Below are 21,689 nucleotides of genomic sequence, written 5' to 3'. Positions count from 1 at the left end.
ACAAAAATATAATAATTTTATGTCATAAAAATAAATGAAAGATATAAAATTTTTGTTTTATGAGACTACAAAAAAATTAAAATAAAACATTATATTAATATAAATCAAAAGAAAAAATAAAAGGCAAAAATTTATGTAAAATATATTAAAAAATAAAAAATAAAAAATAATACATATAATATATATATATATTTATTTATTTATATATGACTATATTTGGGTGTGCATATATTTTATATATATATATATATATATATTGAATTGCACAAGAAAATAACATATAGACAGTTCATATATATATATAACATAATATCGTATATATTTACCAAAAAAAAATAAAATAAAATATATATTGAATTGCACAAGAAAATAACATATAGACAGTTCATATATATATATAACATAATATCGTATATATTTACCAAAAAAAAAAAAAAATAAAATAAAATAAAAGATAGTAAATAAACAAATGTATAGATAAATATATATATATATATATATATATATATATTTATATTTACGAATCCAAGAAGTCACTAACATTTTGAATATTTTCTGTATTTGTTTCTTCAGTGATATCATCGTAGGAACTATTTATATATATATTATGTGTTATAATATTTTCGATAATATTTTGATAGTTTTGTTTGTTTCTTTCCTTTTCTTCTTTTGTTTTAAAATAATTATGTAAGGCTTTAAAAAAGAAATATGTAATAAAAACAATAATACTTAAAATAAAAAGGAAGAGTATCCAGTTGACATATTTTTCTTTTTTTGTTAGTCTGTATACACCACCATGTAGTATTTCTCTTACAATTTCAACTTTATATGGATTCCCCCCAAACTCATCAAATATAATAACAATATTTGTACCTTCAACTAACCAATCTGTTGGTATTCTCATATATCTTGTTAATGGTATATGTATTAAATTTTCATTATTTAAAAATTTACTTTTTTCTTTTTTCATTTTTTTTCCATTTTTTAATTTTTCATCTTCATTAATTTCTTTTTCATAACTATCTTCATCATCTGTTATCCAAAAACTTCCTAAAAAATGATTATTAATATAGACAAATCCTCTAAATAAGCCATCAATGTTTTTTGTTTTTTGATCATATGCAGACAATTTTAAAGAATACTTAGAACGTATAAAATCTATATTTTTTATAAAGTATAATAATGTATACCAAGTTAAAGGTGTATTTGTATTATTTTTATTGACTTTATTGAATGAACTTAAATATTTAAATATTCCAGTTTTACAATAATATTTTATTTTATTAAATATGAACGAAAAAAATCCAGATGTACACAAATTTAAAAATGCTTTTGTAATACTTTTCATATCTATTTTTTTATTTGTTAGTAATGATTTAAAATTATTATTATGGTAGTCTATATTTAATTGATTGAATTCATTGTTTATTTGGATATCATCATTGGATTGTATATAATTTTTATTACTATTATTCGCATCTTTACTTGTTCCTTTATTATTATCATCATTATTATTATTGTCATTACTATTGTTGTCCTTTTTATTTTTATTTTTATTTTTTCCATTTATATCAGTTGTATCATTATATTGAGTATTCATTAAATACGTTTTTACAAATGAATAATCCAAAAAGTTATACATTTTTTTATATTCATTCAAATGTTTTTCATTTTTTATTATTTCACCATTCAATCCAACACAATTAAATATTTCGTACTCATTTCTTGTTACTATAAATATATAAGTGTTTGTACTATCTTCATCATAATAATTATGCATGTTATAATTCTTTTCATCATACATAAAATTATTATATACATTATGATTATTATATCTCTTGTTTTTATAATAATCGTATAAGTCTTCAAAAATGGTAAAACCACTACTACCACTATTATTACTATTATTATCAATACTATCATTGTTATTATAATTATTTTTTTTGTCGTTTGTCTGATTTTTATCCATTCTATTAATAACCTTTTGATCCTTCTGTTCATTTGAAACACCTTCATCCCTATTTGAATTTACATTTTCCTTTTTGTTATCATCATTTATTTTATTCTTCGAATTAGAGATGCCAGATTCATTCACACCTCTCTTATTTTTTGATGATCTGGATTTATTCATGTTGACATATGGTCCAGTTTGGTCATTCAAATTGTGATCAGAATTTATTAAATTATCAGATGAATGATTAAAATTATTTTCTTGATAATTATATTTTAAATGATTCAAATTAATATAATTAAAAAATTCTGTTCTTAGTTGTTCTTTAGGAAATCCTAAACCAAGATTTGCACAGATAATATATATACGTTTACAGTTGATAATTTCTATAAACTTATATTCATTAAATCCACTATATATAAATTTATTATCTGCATATATATAAATATATAAACTATAATTGCTAAGAAATAATTTAATATAATTCATAGTATGTTTGAATGATAAAATATACCACTGGAATTTTGTAAAGTCCATAGTTAAATAAAAATGATTTAATACATTTATTTCATATACACTATGAAAGTAATTATTAGGAAATAGATATGTAAATATTTTTTTATATATACTTATATTTTTAGATAATTTATTTTTATTTTTATTTGATGGTTTAATAATTTTTTGTTGTTTTTCTTTTATACACATCAATGGTCCTGTATTTATAGCTTCTAATGAATATAAATATTTATCTATTGGCAAATATGTTTCTTTTTTATTTATATAAGAATATTCATATGAATAATTATATGATGTATCATAAATAATTTTTTTTTTATATTCATGATATATAATACAACTGAAACTATTAATATTATAATTTACATGTCCAATTTTTACATATGTACTTCCTTTAATATTATAATTACATACAATTTTTATTATATCATAATCATATAATTCTATATTATGTGATATTTTTATTGGACTAATATAATATTCATCTTTTAGTAAATAATTTCCATACTTGTATAATATTTTAAAGATACGTTTTATATGAGAATATAAAGGTTCTTTCTGATTAAAATATAAATCTAATGGTTGTCCTGTTTCTTTACTATAATGTTCTAAATACGAGTGCATATTATTAATATTATTTCCACTATAATATGGAAAGATATTTAAAAACACACCTCCTTTCGCTAGAAATATTATAATGTTGAATGTTAGATCTTTAAAATTTCTTATATGACCTATATAATTATTATTATAATAATTATTATTTTTATTTATTTGTTTTTTTTTTGTTTTTTTTTTTTTTCCATTCGAATTTGTATCATCTATATTTATCGTTTTGTCTTTATAAGAATTTTTTGAATCATTATAAAAATTGGTATTTATAAAATCTCCTTTATCATCTGATGACCCTTCATGATTTTGTATATCTCCCCCATTATTATCTATATTATTTATATTATGTATATTATTTATATTATTATGTGTATTATCAACATTTTCGTGTTTATCGTTTCCATTTTTTTTATTATCCTTTTTTTCTTTAGGTTGGTTTATTTTTTTATCATCATCAGAAGGAGCAGGAGGAGATGATATTTGGTCTTCCTTTCTTTCTGCCTTAACATAGGGTGAGGTATATGATATATGATCATCATATTTCCTTTTTAATATACTGGATGAGTTTACATTGTGAATACTATATTTAGCCCCTGTCCATACTTGAGACCATATACATGGTTTATTTAAATTTATACATTCATTATCAAGCCAATTATTTTTTAAAAAATGATTATAACAATTATTTCCTGCATAGGAATTAATAAAATCATCATTTATATAAGGATAATTAGTTGTTAATATATTAACCTTATTTAAATGTTTTTGAACTAATTTGTTTATTTCATTTATAAATAATAAGCCTAAATCATATTCATAAATTACTCTTAGATATTTATTAAATTTTATATATAATAAATATCCTAGAGTCATAATATAACTTCTTCGAATTCTTCTAAAAAAAGATATTATACAATTTAAAAAAAAATCTGAGTTTGATGATTTGTTTATAGATGTAAAATTAGGATCATCATCTGTTTTATTATTATGATAAGATATATTTGATGCTTCCATATAATTTTGTGCATTACATATATTATTAAAAATTTTTCTTCTTTTTAAATCTATGATTACATACATATAATTATTATCAAATGTTTTATCTATATTTAAATATATAATGGGACCATTATTATTATTCATATATTTTTTTAATTGTGGTAATATATAATTATACCATTTAATAACTCTATTAAAATAATATAAACTATATATATTATTATATGTATAATTATTTTTTTTATAAAATGTTTTTGTATTATTTATATTTTTTTCTATTATTTGTCTATTCAAATTTCTTGTCTCAGTAATAATAGAATTTCTTTTTCTTTTCCATATATTTTCCCATGGGGATATAAAATATTTATATAAATCTCCTTTCTTTTCTATATATTTATTTCTTATATAATCATTTAATTTTTTATTAAATAATATATATGTTGGAATATTAGAATTATATATATTATTAATATATGGACCTATGTCTAATATAACAAATAATCCATTAGATGAACAAAAATTTAATAAATAAAATAGTTTTGAATTATTCATATCATATTTATCTTCTAAATATTCATTTTCTGGCCAAAATAAAAATGTATATACTGTATTAAAATTTAATTCTTTAATCTTTTTTAATACTATATATATATCTCGTACACTCATATATATATATGGTATATATGCACTCAATATATATGTTTTAAAACTATTCATATATATTAAACGATTTATATGATTTATTTCATATCCTCCAAAATACCTATTCTTCTTATTTTCTTCAACAAAATATTTCTCATCGTTATAATGCTTTATAAAATTATAAGTTATTATATTTTTCTCTTTCTCTATTTCCTTATCCTTAAATAATCCACGAAATCTATTCCATAAATTTCCAACGCCACTCTTATTATTTGTAGTAGAACATGAACAGGAAATATTTTTTTCTATATTTAAAAAAAATAGGTAATAAATACATATTACAAGAAGGTTCATTTTAAAAATTCTTTACACAAAAAAAAAAAAAAAAAAAAAAAAATACGTTCATTGTTTTGTACAAATATGTATTTTTTTTTTTTTCTCTCTCTTCCTTTTTTAAATAATTAAAATATAAATAAAAATATATATATATATATATATATATATATGAGATAATAATATTTTGATTCTTTTAATTAGTAAATACACATATATATGTATATTATATATATTAAATAAACTATAACACTGGCCATATATATTTATACATCAACAAAATACTTTACACCGAACAAAAAAATTTCTCATTCATTTGAAACCCCATTTTCCAAAATAATCGTACAGGAAAGAAATAAGGATTATGTACTTAAAAAAAAAATATAAATAAAAATAATAAAAAAATTATGAAATTAATAAGTATACATCTTATAAAAATGATTATATATATATATATATATATAATTATATATAAATACATATATATACATATAACTCCCTTTAAGAAAAAAAAAAAAAAAAAATCCTTATTTATTTAATTTTTATATTTTTTGTATCATACAAATGGATAAAATAAAATATAAAATCTTAAAACCAAAAAAGGGAAATATATAAATATATATATATATATATATATAATATTAAAATACATGCATCACATATATACTTCTTAAATTTAGAAAGAATATAAAAATATTCTTCATAATGAAATAATAATATTATTTAGTAATAAAAAAAAAAAAAAAAAAAAAGCTATTATGTTATTATTTTATGTGCCTTGATTTATTTATTTATTTATTATTATTATATATATATATATATATTTATTTATTTTTTTTATCGTTCTTGTATTAATCTACTATTATTAAGATCTTGAAAAAAAGCTCAATAGAAATATAATTATAAGCTCTCATAACATTTTGTAATGTGTATATTTTAATAATAAAAAAAATAATAATAATAAATGAATAATTAAAAAAACAAATTAGGATATGCAAAAATATTTATATATTCTTTTAATAGAAAAAAAAAAAATTATAAGGTTTCCTATAAAATTCGATGAAAATATTTATAAGCTTAAATAAATATACGTTACATTACCAAGTTGCAAAATCGATTTATATATATATATATTATTTTTTTTATATATGTACATTTTGTACATAAAAAATACATACCTATATATATTATATATATGTAACAATATTATTATTTAAAATATATATATATATATATATATAGGCATTTAAATTATTCCAATAATTAAATAATATATATATATATATATATAATAAATATTTGTATGTTTTTTTTTATTTATTGTTAGAAATATATATTCTCTTAACGTTTCAATATTCCTTAAATTTATTGAAAAATTTAAATACAAAAAAATAAATATTCTTGACACTATTTCTTTTTATTTTTTTTATTATTTCAAAGCTAGATATTTGTACTATATTTTTTTAAGCCTATAATTTAAAGAATAAAAAGGATTATTTGGTTTTTCTTTTATAAGTATTTATATATATATATTTAAAAATTCCGTCACAATGAAAAATACTGTAGTACGTATTAAGGCAGAATTAGAGAACGTTAAAAGGTTGTATTGTGATGATGAATATTTATGGATATTTAATAGTATGAAAAATAAAATAAATTAAAATAAACATGATAAATATAATATCAACATCAATATATATATATATATATATATATATATATATATATATATATATTATATAGTCCATTGTATTTTCTTTTTAGTTCGTGATAGTACTTCCTCTTTAACTAGGGATAATATCCAATTTAGAAAAACAGACATATTAGAAATACCTAACAGTAGGGGGTATGAAAAATCAAAATTAATTATAAGCAATATATATATGTTTAAATATATATATATATAGATATATATTACATGTATTTTTTTTCACTTTATTTTCCCCACAAATTTTAGTACGGCCAATTTTTTGATTAAATGGACAGAATATCCTAAATATTCTACAATTAATTTTGTAAATGTAAACTCAACATATAAATAAATAAATAGGAACAAATATAAATAAATAAATAAATATATATATATATTTGGACACTTATATAATACTAGTCTTTTTATTTTCTTTTCTTGTACTTAGACAAAAAATTCCTGTTCCTATGAAGAAGTAAATAATAACGAATGGCGCGATTTCGCTAGCTTTGAGTGTAGAGGGTAAAAAAAAAAAAAAAAAAAAAAAAAAAATTAAAAAAAAAGCTATTTCAAAATTAACATATTTTTTTTTAACCTTGATTATTCAAATAAATAATATGTCTATACATATTCATATGTATATATATATATATATATATATATATTTTATAGAATAGAACTAATTGATTTCATTCCAAGTAATAATTTTATTGTTGAAGATACAAAAGGAAAACTTTATTATGATGTTAATTTATCTGATCAGAATTGGTGTGATTATAACGAGGTGAGTTTTATTTGTTTATATGTATAACCATTTTATTTACATACATTTATTTTTATAATGTATTTATAGTTAATTATTACAATTTCATACATAAATAAATATATTAATATATATATATATATATATATATATATGTATATATAATACATTTTTTTTAGGAACATGAAATGTGTGTTGGCATTTATAATTTCGAGCATGAAGTAAATTAACATGGGAGTTTCTTTTTCAATATCTACTAATTCGAATATCTATTTAAAAATTATAACATTTTAATAATTAAAATATTTGATTGTTTTCAAAAAAAAAAAAAAATTAAATAAATATTGTTAAAACGAATTTTATATGCAACAAAAAAAAAATAATTAAATAATAAATAATTAAATGTATATATAATGTAATATATAAAAAATACCTATACCAAACACTTATAAATATATATATATATTAATATTTCTATATGAAAATATTAAGTACACATATTTTTTAAAAACAATACAAGTTTTTTAATTTGCTTATATTTGTTAACTACATACACATATATATTTATATGTATGTATCCGTTTTAAAAAAGTTTAAAGTTTTTATTTTATATGTATCTTCTGGTTGAGTTACATTTTTTCTTTTTTTCTTTTTTTTTTTTTTTTTTTTTTTTAATAATAACTTATAAATTTATTATGTTATCTAAAAAAAGACCTATAAAATTAAAAAAAAAAAAAAAAAAAAATTTTTGATATGTATGCATTATATTAACACTTTAATATATATATATAATCCTATTTTTATGTACTTTTAATTTTTTTTTTTTTTTTTATAATTTACTTTATCAAATTTTTGGTATTTTCTTTGTGTATTACATTTATTTTAATATCATTCATACTATTATATCTAAAGGAAAGATAAAAAGATATTACACAAATAATATATATATATATATATATTAACACATTAATTCTATATTATTCACATATGAACTTCTTATAATAAAAAAAAAAAAAAAATAGAAAAAATGAATGATACAAAAAAAAACACTAAAATTTATTTATATACTTACTCTTTATCGTTATTTAAAATTATTTTATCAAAAATGTTGCCGCTCAAAAAATCGGTAATTAATTCATTTCTTTTAATGACCCCAAACAACTCTCCATTAGACTTGTGCTTATCAATAAACTAAAATTATAAAATAAAAAATAAAAAATAAAAAAATAATAATAAATAAATGCACAAACAAGTATGAAACTAAATAAAATAAAATATACATATATATATATATATATATAATATTCATTATATTTCTTTTTATTTTATTTTATTTTATTTTATTTTTTCCTTTTAATTACCCTAATTTCGGCACTATTCATCAGAGTATCCTTAATAACCATTTTATCAGCAAACGAAAAGCTCATATATCCATGTAATAGATTTTTTAATAATATGTATGGATAATTAAAGGTAATATTATAATTACTTTTATTAGTTATTTGTATTTCATTTTCTATATATATTATTATTTGATCAAATGTACATATTGTTTTAAAAATAAGTTCTGATGTAATTTTCGTTTTGCTTTTATTATTTTCTGCTATGAAAGAGAAAGTTATTGGATCATCATTTTTTAAAGTAATATCAATATTGGAATTTTCATAGGAACATTCAATTTTTTCATTTTTTTTTGGAAATATAAGTGAAGTAGAGAATGTATGATGTAATAAAGGTAATGTATTAATTAAATGAATAATATTAGATATAAAATTATCATCTGTATAATCGATTTTATTTTTTTTATTTTTTATAAATTCGCTGATATTTTTAAATTGTTTCACATCATATAGATTTATATTTTGTATTATATATAAAAAGACTTTAGATATGTTTCTTATAAAAAATGTATCATCTATATTATCAATACATGATAAAAATTTTTCATTAAAATAACCTTTATATGTTAATTCATATATATATGATAATATATTTTTATTATATGTTTCATTACTATTAATATTAGAAAATATATTTTTACATATTTCTTTTTCGATTTTTTTTTTTTCAAGAAATAATAATGTATCATTCTTTTTTTCTACATAATATTTGTCATAATAAATATCCTCATGTTTAAAATATTCAGGAATATGAATTGTTAATAATTTTTCACGAATATAATTACATCTATTATAATTTATGGATTCATTAAAAAAGAAACAATTATAATTATAATAAGTATAAAAAATGAGTTCACAAGTATTGTCCTTTTTTTCTTGTAATAAAAAAATATCACATCCATCAACATTTACATATTTATTATAATAATAATTTTTAAAATATTTATACACATATTTATATTTCAAAAGGATGGAATATATAATTTTGTTTCTTATATTAAATAATAAGTTTTTCATATGTTTATAACAATAAGTCGTCATAAAATTGAAATTTTTATAAATAGCATATTCACTATTTTGATTTATATCACTAGAACATTTTTTTGTATCATCAACATTTTTAGTTAAATCATCATTTTTATTATTATCAGGAATTATTTCATTTTTGTTTTTTTTATGCTTTGTCTTATCATCTGATAAGACATCATCAACATGATAGCATGTTAGATTTGTATTATGTACATTCTTAATTTGTTCATTTGTAGTTTCCTCTTTAAATTTATCCACATTATAATTATTATTATTATTATTATTATTATTATTATTATTATTTTTTATTTTTTTTTTCATTTGGGCGTTTTCCACTTTTATATTATTGTTTTGATCCCTGGATGAAGACCTCATCTCACTATCCTCTTGTGGAGTAATATCTTGTGATTCACCCTTTTGCATAAAATCACTTTTTAAACTACTTGATGTATTCATTTTTTCTTCATCATTATATTTATTTTTAATCTGTTCATTATTTAAACTCTCATTTTTTACGTCGTCAACTTTAAAATGTCCTTGCTTGAAAAATTCGTCCTCCTTATCCTTTAAACCTATTTCCTTTTTATATATATTCATAAGCAGATCATTAATATCTTCATTAAATTCCAAACACTTAAGAAATGCTTTTGTATTTGAATTTGTATATTGAAGAATTATATATTTACGTAATCCTCCTTCATTATCCTTCAACATATTATTATCGTTATTACAAATATGAGTAAACTGAGTAGACAAGATTTTCCTTGGCTTAAAGAATAAGTGACAAGGAAATATTTTAAAGAAGACACTTTTACAACTAATATAAAATGTACTATAAACATATTGTATATTATCATTTTTGGTTTTAAATACTTTTTTATTTATTTCGTTTGAATGATATTTATTATGGCTTGTCAAAAAATTTATGACATAATTAATATTATGCGGTATATTTAAAGAACACCTATACATATGATTAATGGGCTTATGATTATATATGTATATATATATAATACATATAAAAACTAATAACATAAAGAGGAATAGGAAGAAGATTTTGAAATATAAATATAATGATATAAATGAATAGATACATGACATGATCGATATGATATTAAAAATAAAATAAAATAAATAAATATTTTTATTCCTTTTTTTATTATTTATTTTATTATTAAATATAGGTAATTTTGTAATATGTGATTCTAAATTTTTAAAAGTATCAACATTTACATTTTTCGTTTCCACATTTAATAATGTACTAATAATATTTTTTATATCATATAGTCCACATGGATCTATATTCATATATAACTTATCAACATAATTATTATTATAATATAAATTATCCTTCTTATAAAAATAATTTAATACTTTTCTTTTATCACTCATCTTGTGACATTTATGACAAGTTGTTTTATATTTGCCATGCTTTTTTTTTTCTTTATTTTTTTCATCATTATATATATAAGACATATCATATTTATTTTTATTATTCTTTGTATACCCTTCATATTTATTATCATTCAATTTTTTAGATTTTATGGAATTTCGTTTATTAAAATTTTTATCTATTTTATTATCCCTATAATTATTCAACTCGCTTTCATCACTTTTATTCTTATCTTCTTTTATTTTAATTTTTAGTCGTTTTTTCTTTATTCTTTTTTTTTTTTTTTTTTTATTTGAAGAGCATGTCTCTTTTTCGGTTTTCTTGTTAAATATATGATCATAATTCGTAGCAAACATACCATTAAATTGATCAGTATTATTTTTTAATGTGGATATATAATATGAGTTATTTGAAATTGTTTTATTCTCTTCATTATGACATTGTGATATATCATTATCGTTAAGAATTAACTTACTATGAACAATTCCGTCTTTATTATCTACACATATATAATTATTATAATGTTGATTATTTATATGGCTCACTTTATTTACTTCTTTTGAACATGGTAGGTTATAATTATTTATAGTTGCATCATTTTTATTTTTAGATATATTTTGTGACTCTTTGTTATCATCTATTCTTTTGCTTTTTTCTGTATTATAATGAGATATGTCTTTATTATTATTATTAATATGGTTATCATGGTGGTTGTTATCATCATCGTCATCATCGTTATCATCATCGTTATCATCATCGTTATCATCATCGTTATCATCATCGTTATCATCATCGTCATCATCATCGTCATCATCATCGTTATCATCATCGTTATCATCATCGTTATCATCATCATTATCATCATCGTTATCGTTATCTTCATCGTTATCTTCATTATCATCCTTATCTTTATCTTCTTCATTCTTATCTTCCTCATCTTCGCTTTCTTCTTCATCGTCTTCATCTTCTTGGATATCTCCATTTTGTAACCCCTTACTGACAATATGGCCATTTTCTTGTTTAATCTCTCTCTTTTTTACACTTTCGCTATTCACCAAAGTAGCCATTTGTATATCTATCATACATTTCTTTGTTTGTATTTCATTCTCTGAACTTAAATAATTAACATTCTTCGATAAAGAATTTATTACAAAAACACTATTTCTTCCTTTATATTCACCTATCCATTGTATCTGTGCATTTAGGAGATCAATTTCTCCTTTTAGCTCGTTTTTAGTATGATCAACATAATAATACAATTTATTATTTTTTATAACAAAATATCGAAGTTTCCATGAATAAAACATACCTTCATTTAGTCTGTATAAATATTCACCAAATTCTTTGTTTTCTTCATTTTTCTTAAAGAAAAAGTAATTTTCTGATTCAATTTTTTTTTCTTTTTTTTTTTTTTTTTTTTTTTTCATTTTTATATTTTCTATAACATTATTATGGTTTTCATTGATATTATTTTGAATTGTTAAATCGTTGGGGAATAAAAGATATGTGCTTTTAGTAATAACACTTTTATTTCTACAAATATTATTAATATTATTGATATTATTGATAATATTGACATTATTAATATTATTGATATTATTTATATTATTAATATTATTGATATTATTTATATTATTATCACCATACGTATTAATCATTTTATTATTTGGTAGATCCTCATTTTGAGTACTTTGCTTTTTTTCTCCTTCCATGTTGTTAATATTTTTTTTTTTTTCTTTTTCCATGTCTTTATTATTCTCTTTATTATTATCATCATATGGCTCATTATATTTGGTACATATAAAATCCAAATTATCATTATCCATATTTAGTGATGATATATTATAAGTTCCGTTGAGAATATTTTCTGATATTTCTTTGTTTCCTTTTTCATTAGAATAAGATAAACTTTGTTCATATGTAGATTCGTTATTAATAATATTTCCATTACAATAAATATTTGTGTCATTTTTATTATCATTACATATTTTATCATTATTCATAATATTATTACTATTAGAAATATTTTTTTGTGTAGTATCTTTTTGATTATTTTTAAAGGTAAAGGAATCTATTATATCATTATTTTCTTCATTATTTTTATTATTTATAATATATTGATCTTTAAGATTTTCATTCTTATTATTAATTTCTTCATCCACAATACCATCTGTAACATTTCCGTCTTGTGGCTCGTTCCAGAATTGATTCAATTTCTTTTGAACATCGTTTTCTAAATTTCTTATATCTTCAATAGACAAATCAATCCATTCGTCAATCCAACAAAATGCTTTTCTATGATATTTTAAAATATTATCTTTAAGTGCAGATATAATCCAGTTTTCTAATTTTGAGCAGAATATACCAAAATAAGGTATATTAATAGTAAATACCTTATAACAGGTCATAATAATAGGATGATTTTCTTTCCAGTTCTTATCTAGTTTACCTCTTTTAACTTTTTCACTATAAAATAAGGATGGATCTTCATTTTCATTATAATCTTTATAAGATATTTTATCATTCACAATATCTACATATATAACTTTTCTTAAGGATAAATCTTCTTCTGATAAATTTAAAGCATTATCTTCAGTGTCGTACCCATTAAAATGTGCAGATTCAACTTGAATCTTCGCCTTTGGAAATCCACTAGATTCATATACCGTTTTTAAATATGGATATGAATTCCATGACTTTTCATCTATAATACAATATTTAGGATCAATAAAATTTAATAACCACTTTGGTAGCTTATTTATCAAATTTATTCTTTTATATGTATATTGACCACAAGTACCATCTTCATTTATATAACTTTCATTATTTAATATTACTATTCCTTTTTTTGAATCATTGTTCTCATCATCCTTTTCAGAATTACTATTCATATTATTTTCTGCATCTTCTAATGAAGCTTTAGCTACAAAATATAATTGACATACTTTATATTCTTCTATGGTTAAAGGCATAGCAAGCCTAAATTCTACTATTTTCATTTTATACTAAGCCTCTATGTAAACATATCTAAATCAATTCTACACATACATCGATATGTACTATATATATATATATAAATATATATATTTATAAACTTAATAATATGCACACATATAAACTTTATAAATTATAAATGTTTTTAATTATTAAAATGAAGAAAATAGAGCTATATATTAATAAAATATATATATATATATATATATATATATATATTAAAATAAATATATAAATAATATCATATATATATAATAATTTCTTATATTTATTCTATGTATAATTTAAAAAAAAACAAAGAAAGAAGAAATATACTTATATATATTTATCCTTACACATACTGATCAGCATATATATATATATATATATATATATATATATATTTATTTATTTATTTATTTACACTTTTGTAAGATAATATTATTTTTTTATACAAATAAAATGTAAACATTTGCATATTTTTCATATTCTTATATATGCCTATATTTGTATATATAATATGTTGCATACCCCCCGTTGCTCTTAATCAGATTATTTTAATCTTTATAACATAATAAATTTCATCACAAATTATTTTATCTTTTCATTTTTTTAAACATCTTCTTACAGTATCTTTTAAATATCCACTATTATATATATATATTTATTTATTTATTTAAATAATATCTTTTTTTACACTTTCGTATTAATTTGATATAAAATAATATTATATTAACAAATTATTATAATTTTAATAATACGGAAAAAAATAAAAAAATTATGTAATATATATATATATATATATAATATATATATGGTTTTTCTATTAAAAAAAAAAATTAATATGTATACAAACTTTTTCTTTTTCTCTTATCTTTTTAAATATATATATTATATGATGTTGTTATGGATTTTATGTTAATTTACTTTTTCTTTTTGAATTACTTATAAGTACATAATTCAATGTAATTTTTTTACATTTATTGAATAATAAAAATAATAAAAAAAAAAAAGAATTATACAATATAATATATATATATATATATATATATATATATATATATATATATATATGATATAACAAATTACAAATCTTAAATATTAAATATTAAAAAATAATAATAATAAAATATATTATATAAAAGTATACATTCAATTATTTGAATTTTGGCCCTTAGAACTTATTTTAAAATTTGGAGCAATATTAAAAAAAATTATGTATATAATATATATATATATTATATATTATATATATATATGTGTATATTATATATAATATATATAATAAATATATATATTTTTTATTTTCAATTATCCCATATATTATAATATTATAACACAGGAAAGTTATAATAATTTTATAAAAAATATATATATTATTTATTATATAATATATATATATATATATATATATATATATATATATATATATATATATATAATATTGCGAAGGGAAAATTTATATATATCTTTGGTATATATAAATTTTTATTTTTATTTATATTTATTCGAAAAAGGAAATAATATATATATTAATAACAAATAATAAATATATGCATATATTATCTTATATTATTTATATTAACTTTATATATAATTATATTTTATATAATATATTAATATTTATATAATATTATATATAATATATTAATATTTCATCATATATATATATTTATAATATAGTATTTAATATTTATAATATATTATATTAAATATATTAATATTGATATATATATATATTATATTATATATATATAAATATATTTTCTTTATTAATATGTTTTTATAGGTTTCTCTTAGTGTAACTTTATCTATCATGAATATTTTATAAAAAATAATTTCAGTCTATTTACAATAATATATATAATACATGCATATATATATATATATATATATATATATATATATATATATATTTATAATAACTTATAATAATATTTATTATTTCATTATATTATAATTATTTGTAGATACATATATCAGTATTATATTATATATAATTATTTTTTTTTATTTTTATAGATATATTAAGATTTAAATAATATATATTTTTGTAATTATGAAGAAAAAAAAAAAAAAAATTTTTTTTATGATATTATAACTTCCATATGAAATATGTATTCTTTTATTGAAATTTATTTTATCTATTCTTTTTCTCAACTTTTTTATTTATAAAAGATAATATATAAGAAAGTTTATAAATAAATAGTAATAGTATTCTTATAATCTAATTATAATAATACATGTATTCATCGTTATATATTTTTTAAATATATAAATATCACATTATTACAAAAAAAAAAAAAAAAAAAAAAGAAAACAAACAAACAAAAAATTATAAGGTGTATTTAAAAACATGTATAAATAAATATATATATATATATATATATATATATATATATTTATATCTAATAATATAATATATTATTTATATAAGAGAAAAAAACAAAATCTAATTGTGGTCTTTTTTTTATATATTCACAGGAACCATATAACATATATTTCAATTAATTATTTTCAAAACAAAATTACAAAAAAATGTAGATTTCATACAACTGTTTCTTGTTAAAATTATGTTTTTTTTTTTTTTTTTTTTTTTTTTTTAAATAGTATTATATTAATGTATATATGAACATGCACATTTAATAAGTACTTATTATATATAATATATTTATAAATATAAACCTAATTTTTTTTTTTATATGCTATCAAAAATAAACCTTATATGATAAACAAAAGCAATATAGAGTATATCATATTTCTTATAGTTTTATTTTATTTTTTCCTAATTTTAAGACCATTAGATTTCCTACATAGAAAAAAAAAATAATAATAAATAAATAAATAATTAAATAAATAAATAAATATATAAAATATTTTCTTTTATTATATTTTTTTTTTTTTCTATAATTTCATTTTTATATTTTATTTAATTCTTCTTTCTTTTCTTTTTTTTTCTTGCGTCTGTTTTACACAATATGTTATTATTTGAATGAAATGATAAATTCACAAATTAATAAAAACAAAAAAAAAAATTATTTCATTTTATTTTAAAAAATGCGTATCTATTTTATAAAATTTAGGTGGGATATATTATAAAGAATATAATAATATATTATATAAAACAAATAAGAATAAAATTTTAATATTCGATATTATTTATATTTTAATGGAAATCTTAAGAAGAATTTTTTAAATAATACTTTTGGCATGTTCTATATTATAAATATATATATATATATATATATAATTATATGTATGCTCATTATTTATATATGTATTTCTTAAAAGTACTGTACAAAAGTACAGACGTTTTTATTATTTAATAAAAAGAAATGTTCATTTTACCCATATTTTTGTTATATCTTAAAAATATATTTATGAATTTTTATATATTCTTTATTATAATAACTATATATTTTTTATTTTTTATTATTTCATTATGTATTTTATTTTTTTTTTTTTATTACCTAATTTTTATTCTCCATTTGTACATTTCCTCTTTGTTAATTTATGAATATTGTATTTTTTTCTTAATATAGAGATATATATTTCTTACTGGAAGTAAATATAAGAATATTTTTAATTTCATGTGTTAATTTTAATTTATTATCATATATATGTATTTTAAATTGAAAAAATAAAATAAAATAAATATTATATATACATATATATATGTATATAACAATTTTCATTTTATTTTATTTTTTGAGATATCTATAGGATACATAATTGTATATAAGCTATTATACAATTGATATTATTATATTTTAACAAGTGAAGGAATATTCTTTTTAATATTTTATACATATATATATGATTTTTTTTTATTCATGTCTTGTTTTTAATTATATATATATATATATATATATATTTATTTATTTATTTATTTATATTTATTTATTTATTTCCTATAATAAATATAATGTTATGTTAGTTTTGAGCTTATATATTAAAAGAACGTTATGCTTTGTTTGTATAACATTTTTTCTTATATAATATTAAAAAAAAAAAAAAGAAAAGAAGGTATAACTATAAATATATGTATATGGTAAGTATATGTGTCAGTTTATTTTGTATTGTATTTTATAAATATATAATTGGATGAATTAAGGTGTATTAAGAAATATCATATATACCAAAATTATGGACACAAAAGAAAATATATATATACATATATGTTTAAATATTTATTTGAATTTTTTTTTTTTTTTTTATATACATATATTAAAATAGCGGCGTTGTAAATAAATATTAATATTCACATTTTGCATGCTATTGATAATTTCCTTTTATTTTTATTTTTTAATTTATATATAAATATATATAAAAGACCATGTAATAATATTATAATAAGTGAAAAAATATATATAATCAAATAATAAATATACCTATTTGCTTATTTATATCATTTTTTGATAATCTTATTATTTAAAATTTTTTTATATATTTTTATTTTTCTTCGTTTTTATGTATAATTCAATTATATTATACATGTAGACATTCATTTGGATATAAAAAGTGAAGTTATTTAATTTTTTTTTTTTGTTTTATATTAAATATGTGTATTAAGAAAAAATATATAGAATAAATAATATATATATGTACATACGTGTTTGCAATACATATTTTTAGATTTTATAATTTTTTCCTTTTTGTTGCTCAAAAGAATATAAGTATATATAAATATAAATATATATAAATATAAATATATATAAATATAAATATATATAAATATATATAAATATAAATATATATAAAAATATAAAAATATATAAATATATATTTTTCATATATATATAATAATTTTTCTTTTTTATTTTATTTTGTCCGTCTGTGGCAGTTTTTTTCTTTGATTACGAGGTGAATATGTTTGAAGAAAATGAAAATGAAGAATTAATGTACTTTGAGAGGAATAAAGAAAGTGAAAAATGTCAGAAATTCTGGGAATCTGTAATATGTAAAGGTTTAGGTTATACTAAAGAAGAAATAAGAAGAGATGTAGAAAGATCTAGAAGAGAAAAAGAAAGACTTCTATCAATACTATATGGTAGTGTATTTACAGGTCCTAAATATTTATTATATTCTAAAAAATGGAGAGGTAAAACGTTGAATGAAATTATTAATGAAGATAGAGAAAAGAACTTAAATAAAAATAATTTCAGAAATATTGATCTTGATAATACATATTTTTGTGAATTATCATTTGGATATATGGACACTGTAGAAGAAAATGATGACAAAAATAAGAATCAAATAACAAATGAGATTGAAAAGAAAAATGATAAAACTCATAATATAAAAAAAGGAGGAAATACAAATACAACGCAAAATAAAAGAAAAACACAAAATGGAGAAAAAAATACTAATACAACAAATAAAGAATTAGATGAATTTTATAGTAAATTAAATTATTTAGAAAAAAGAAGTTATAAAAATAGATATAGAAATGAAAACAACACTAACAAAAACAACAATAATAATAATAATAATAATAATAATAATATTAATTCTTCAAATGGTCGTTCAAGTTATAGTAACCAATTATCCAATGATAAATATAATGAAGAAAATTCAGATGATGGCAAAGTTATAAAATATAAATATCTTCCTACAGGTGTATTTTATAGTAGAGTGTCTAAATCTTTTATAGCTAATTGGATTGATGATAAAACAAAAAAACAAATTAAAATTCCATATAAAATATCAGAATATGGTATTGAAAAATGTATGATTTTAGCTATACTCTCAAGAAATCTAAGACTAAGTAATTTATCAAATGTATTAAAATGTTATGATAATTTGACAGATAGCCAAAAAGAACAAATGTTGCATGCAATTAGAACAACACAAAAAAGTGAAAAATTATTTGAAGATATTATAAATATGAATGGTAATAAGAAAAATGAAAATAATATAATAAATAATGATAACAATATGAATAATAACACATCTATGAACAATAATAATAATAATAATAATAATAGTTATGTAGGAAATACAAATATTTTTCAATATAAACATAAAAATAAACAGAATACAAATGAACATAAAAATACACCCATCAAAAAAACTCTCAGTGAAAAAAAAAAAGTAAAACAAACATATGTCAATGAAGAAAAATTACCAACAGGTGTATATTTCTATCAAGGTTCTTATGTTGCTAATTGGTGGGAAACAAATCAAAAAAAACAATTCAAAGTACCTTTTAAAATATCTGAATATGGAATAGTCAGAGCAAAAAATTTAGCCATCATATCAAGATTAATTAGATCATCTTCTGTTCCAGATATTAATTTAATTTTAACACAAATGGAAAATGATCATAACTTGAACGACATGGATTATACTGCTATTGCAGAGTTGGCATATAAATATATAGAAAATATGGCAAGAAAGCAATAATACAAAAAAATTTATTTATTATTCTCTAAGCATTTATTATATAATATATATATATATATATATATATATATATATGTATATATTTGTTTATGGTAAAGAACCAATTTTTTTTATAAATAGAAGGAAATTTTTTTCATTCTCCAAAAAAAAAAAAAAAAAAACTCCATGTTCATTTATTTTTTCTTTTCTTCCAAAGACGTATATTTAAAATGCCTATATATTTTTATTAATTTTTATATAGGTATTTTTTTTTTATTCTTCATAAAGTGAATATGATTAATAAATAAATTTTATATATATATATATATATACATTTATTTATTTATATGTGTATGTATTTTATAGTATTATTATTTTTTCATATATTTATTATATATTAAAATTTTTTTTTTTTTTTTTTTTTTTTTTTTTTTTTTTTTTTTTTGTGTGTGTCTTTTTACAATTACATCTAAATATTTTAACATATATATATTTTTATTTACAACACTTGGTTCCTCAAGTATTTGCCCCTTTAAGGAGAAATCTACATATGTATTTATTTTACTATATATTATTTTCTCATTTATAAGAATAAAATATATGTAGACATTATAATCGCGAAGTAGCATTTAAACACACACACAAAAAAAATATATATATATATTTTTTTATTTTAATCAACATTAAAAAAATAAATAACTTAAATGTTTCTGAATTAAAATTAAGAAATTATAATATTATTTTTTTTTTTTTTTTTTTCTTATAAGGATATAATACTAAATATAAGAATAAAGGAACATATATCAGTTTTTTTTCTTTTTTTTTTGTTCATTTATTTGTTTAATTAATTTTTATAAATATAACCATTTGTAATTATTTTGTTATATTTTGTTTTTTTTTTTTTTTTTTTTTTTTATTTTTTTTTATTTTTATAACATGGATAACTTTTTAATTGAACTAAAAAAAATTTCTGAGCAATACAACAATTTGTTGTTGGAAAAAAA

At 17.5% G+C, this 21,689-nt stretch overlaps 5 protein-coding genes across 5 annotated transcripts in view; 3 read left to right on the top strand and 2 right to left on the bottom strand.

The window, feature by feature from the left end:
* Window positions 1–517: 517 nt before the first annotated feature.
* Window positions 518–5,074, bottom strand: PGSY75_1351200 (hypothetical protein; the record flags this gene model as incomplete). Its single annotated transcript, XM_018787545.1, has 1 exon — window positions 518–5,074. The coding sequence occupies one exon, from the start codon at window positions 5,072–5,074 to the stop codon at window positions 518–520; it is 4,557 nt and encodes a 1,518-aa protein (XP_018640287.1).
* A 1,529-nt stretch (window positions 5,075–6,603) lies between these two features.
* PGSY75_1351100 (hypothetical protein) lies at window positions 6,604–7,736 on the top strand (the record flags this gene model as incomplete). Its single annotated transcript, XM_018787544.1, has 6 exons — window positions 6,604–6,691; window positions 6,818–6,899; window positions 7,011–7,074; window positions 7,192–7,265; window positions 7,416–7,527; window positions 7,686–7,736. 6 exons carry the CDS (start codon window positions 6,604–6,606, stop codon window positions 7,734–7,736), a joined length of 471 nt encoding a protein of 156 aa, XP_018640286.1.
* Window positions 7,737–8,204: 468 nt separating this feature from the next.
* Window positions 8,205–14,327, bottom strand: PGSY75_1351000 (putative phosphatidylinositol transfer protein; the record flags this gene model as incomplete). Its single annotated transcript, XM_018787543.1, has 4 exons — window positions 8,205–8,220; window positions 8,347–8,412; window positions 8,579–8,697; window positions 8,868–14,327. The coding sequence occupies 4 exons, from the start codon at window positions 14,325–14,327 to the stop codon at window positions 8,205–8,207; spliced, it is 5,661 nt and encodes a 1,886-aa protein (XP_018640285.1).
* A 4,843-nt stretch (window positions 14,328–19,170) lies between these two features.
* PGSY75_1350900 (transcription factor with AP2 domain(s)) lies at window positions 19,171–20,706 on the top strand (the record flags this gene model as incomplete). The annotated part of the gene is made up of 1 exon (XM_018787542.1): window positions 19,171–20,706. One exon carries the CDS (start codon window positions 19,171–19,173, stop codon window positions 20,704–20,706), a length of 1,536 nt encoding a protein of 511 aa, XP_018640284.1.
* Window positions 20,707–21,621: 915 nt separating this feature from the next.
* The window catches only part of PGSY75_1350800 (hypothetical protein), a gene marked incomplete at both ends in the record, with an annotated part of 555 nt that continues 487 nt past the window's right edge, over window positions 21,622–21,689 (top strand). Inside the window, one exon of the mRNA XM_018787541.1 lies at window positions 21,622–21,689. This exon is cut by the window's right edge and continues 487 nt beyond it. Coding sequence (XP_018640283.1) covers window positions 21,622–21,689 — 68 coding nt within the window.

Source organism: Plasmodium gaboni, chromosome 13 (genome assembly GCF_001602025.1).
Source record: "Plasmodium gaboni strain SY75 chromosome 13, whole genome shotgun sequence".
Lineage (NCBI taxonomy): Eukaryota > Apicomplexa > Aconoidasida > Haemosporida > Plasmodiidae > Plasmodium > Plasmodium gaboni.
Note: the sequence above shows the minus strand (reverse complement) of the source record. Positions and strands in the feature narration are given on the sequence as shown.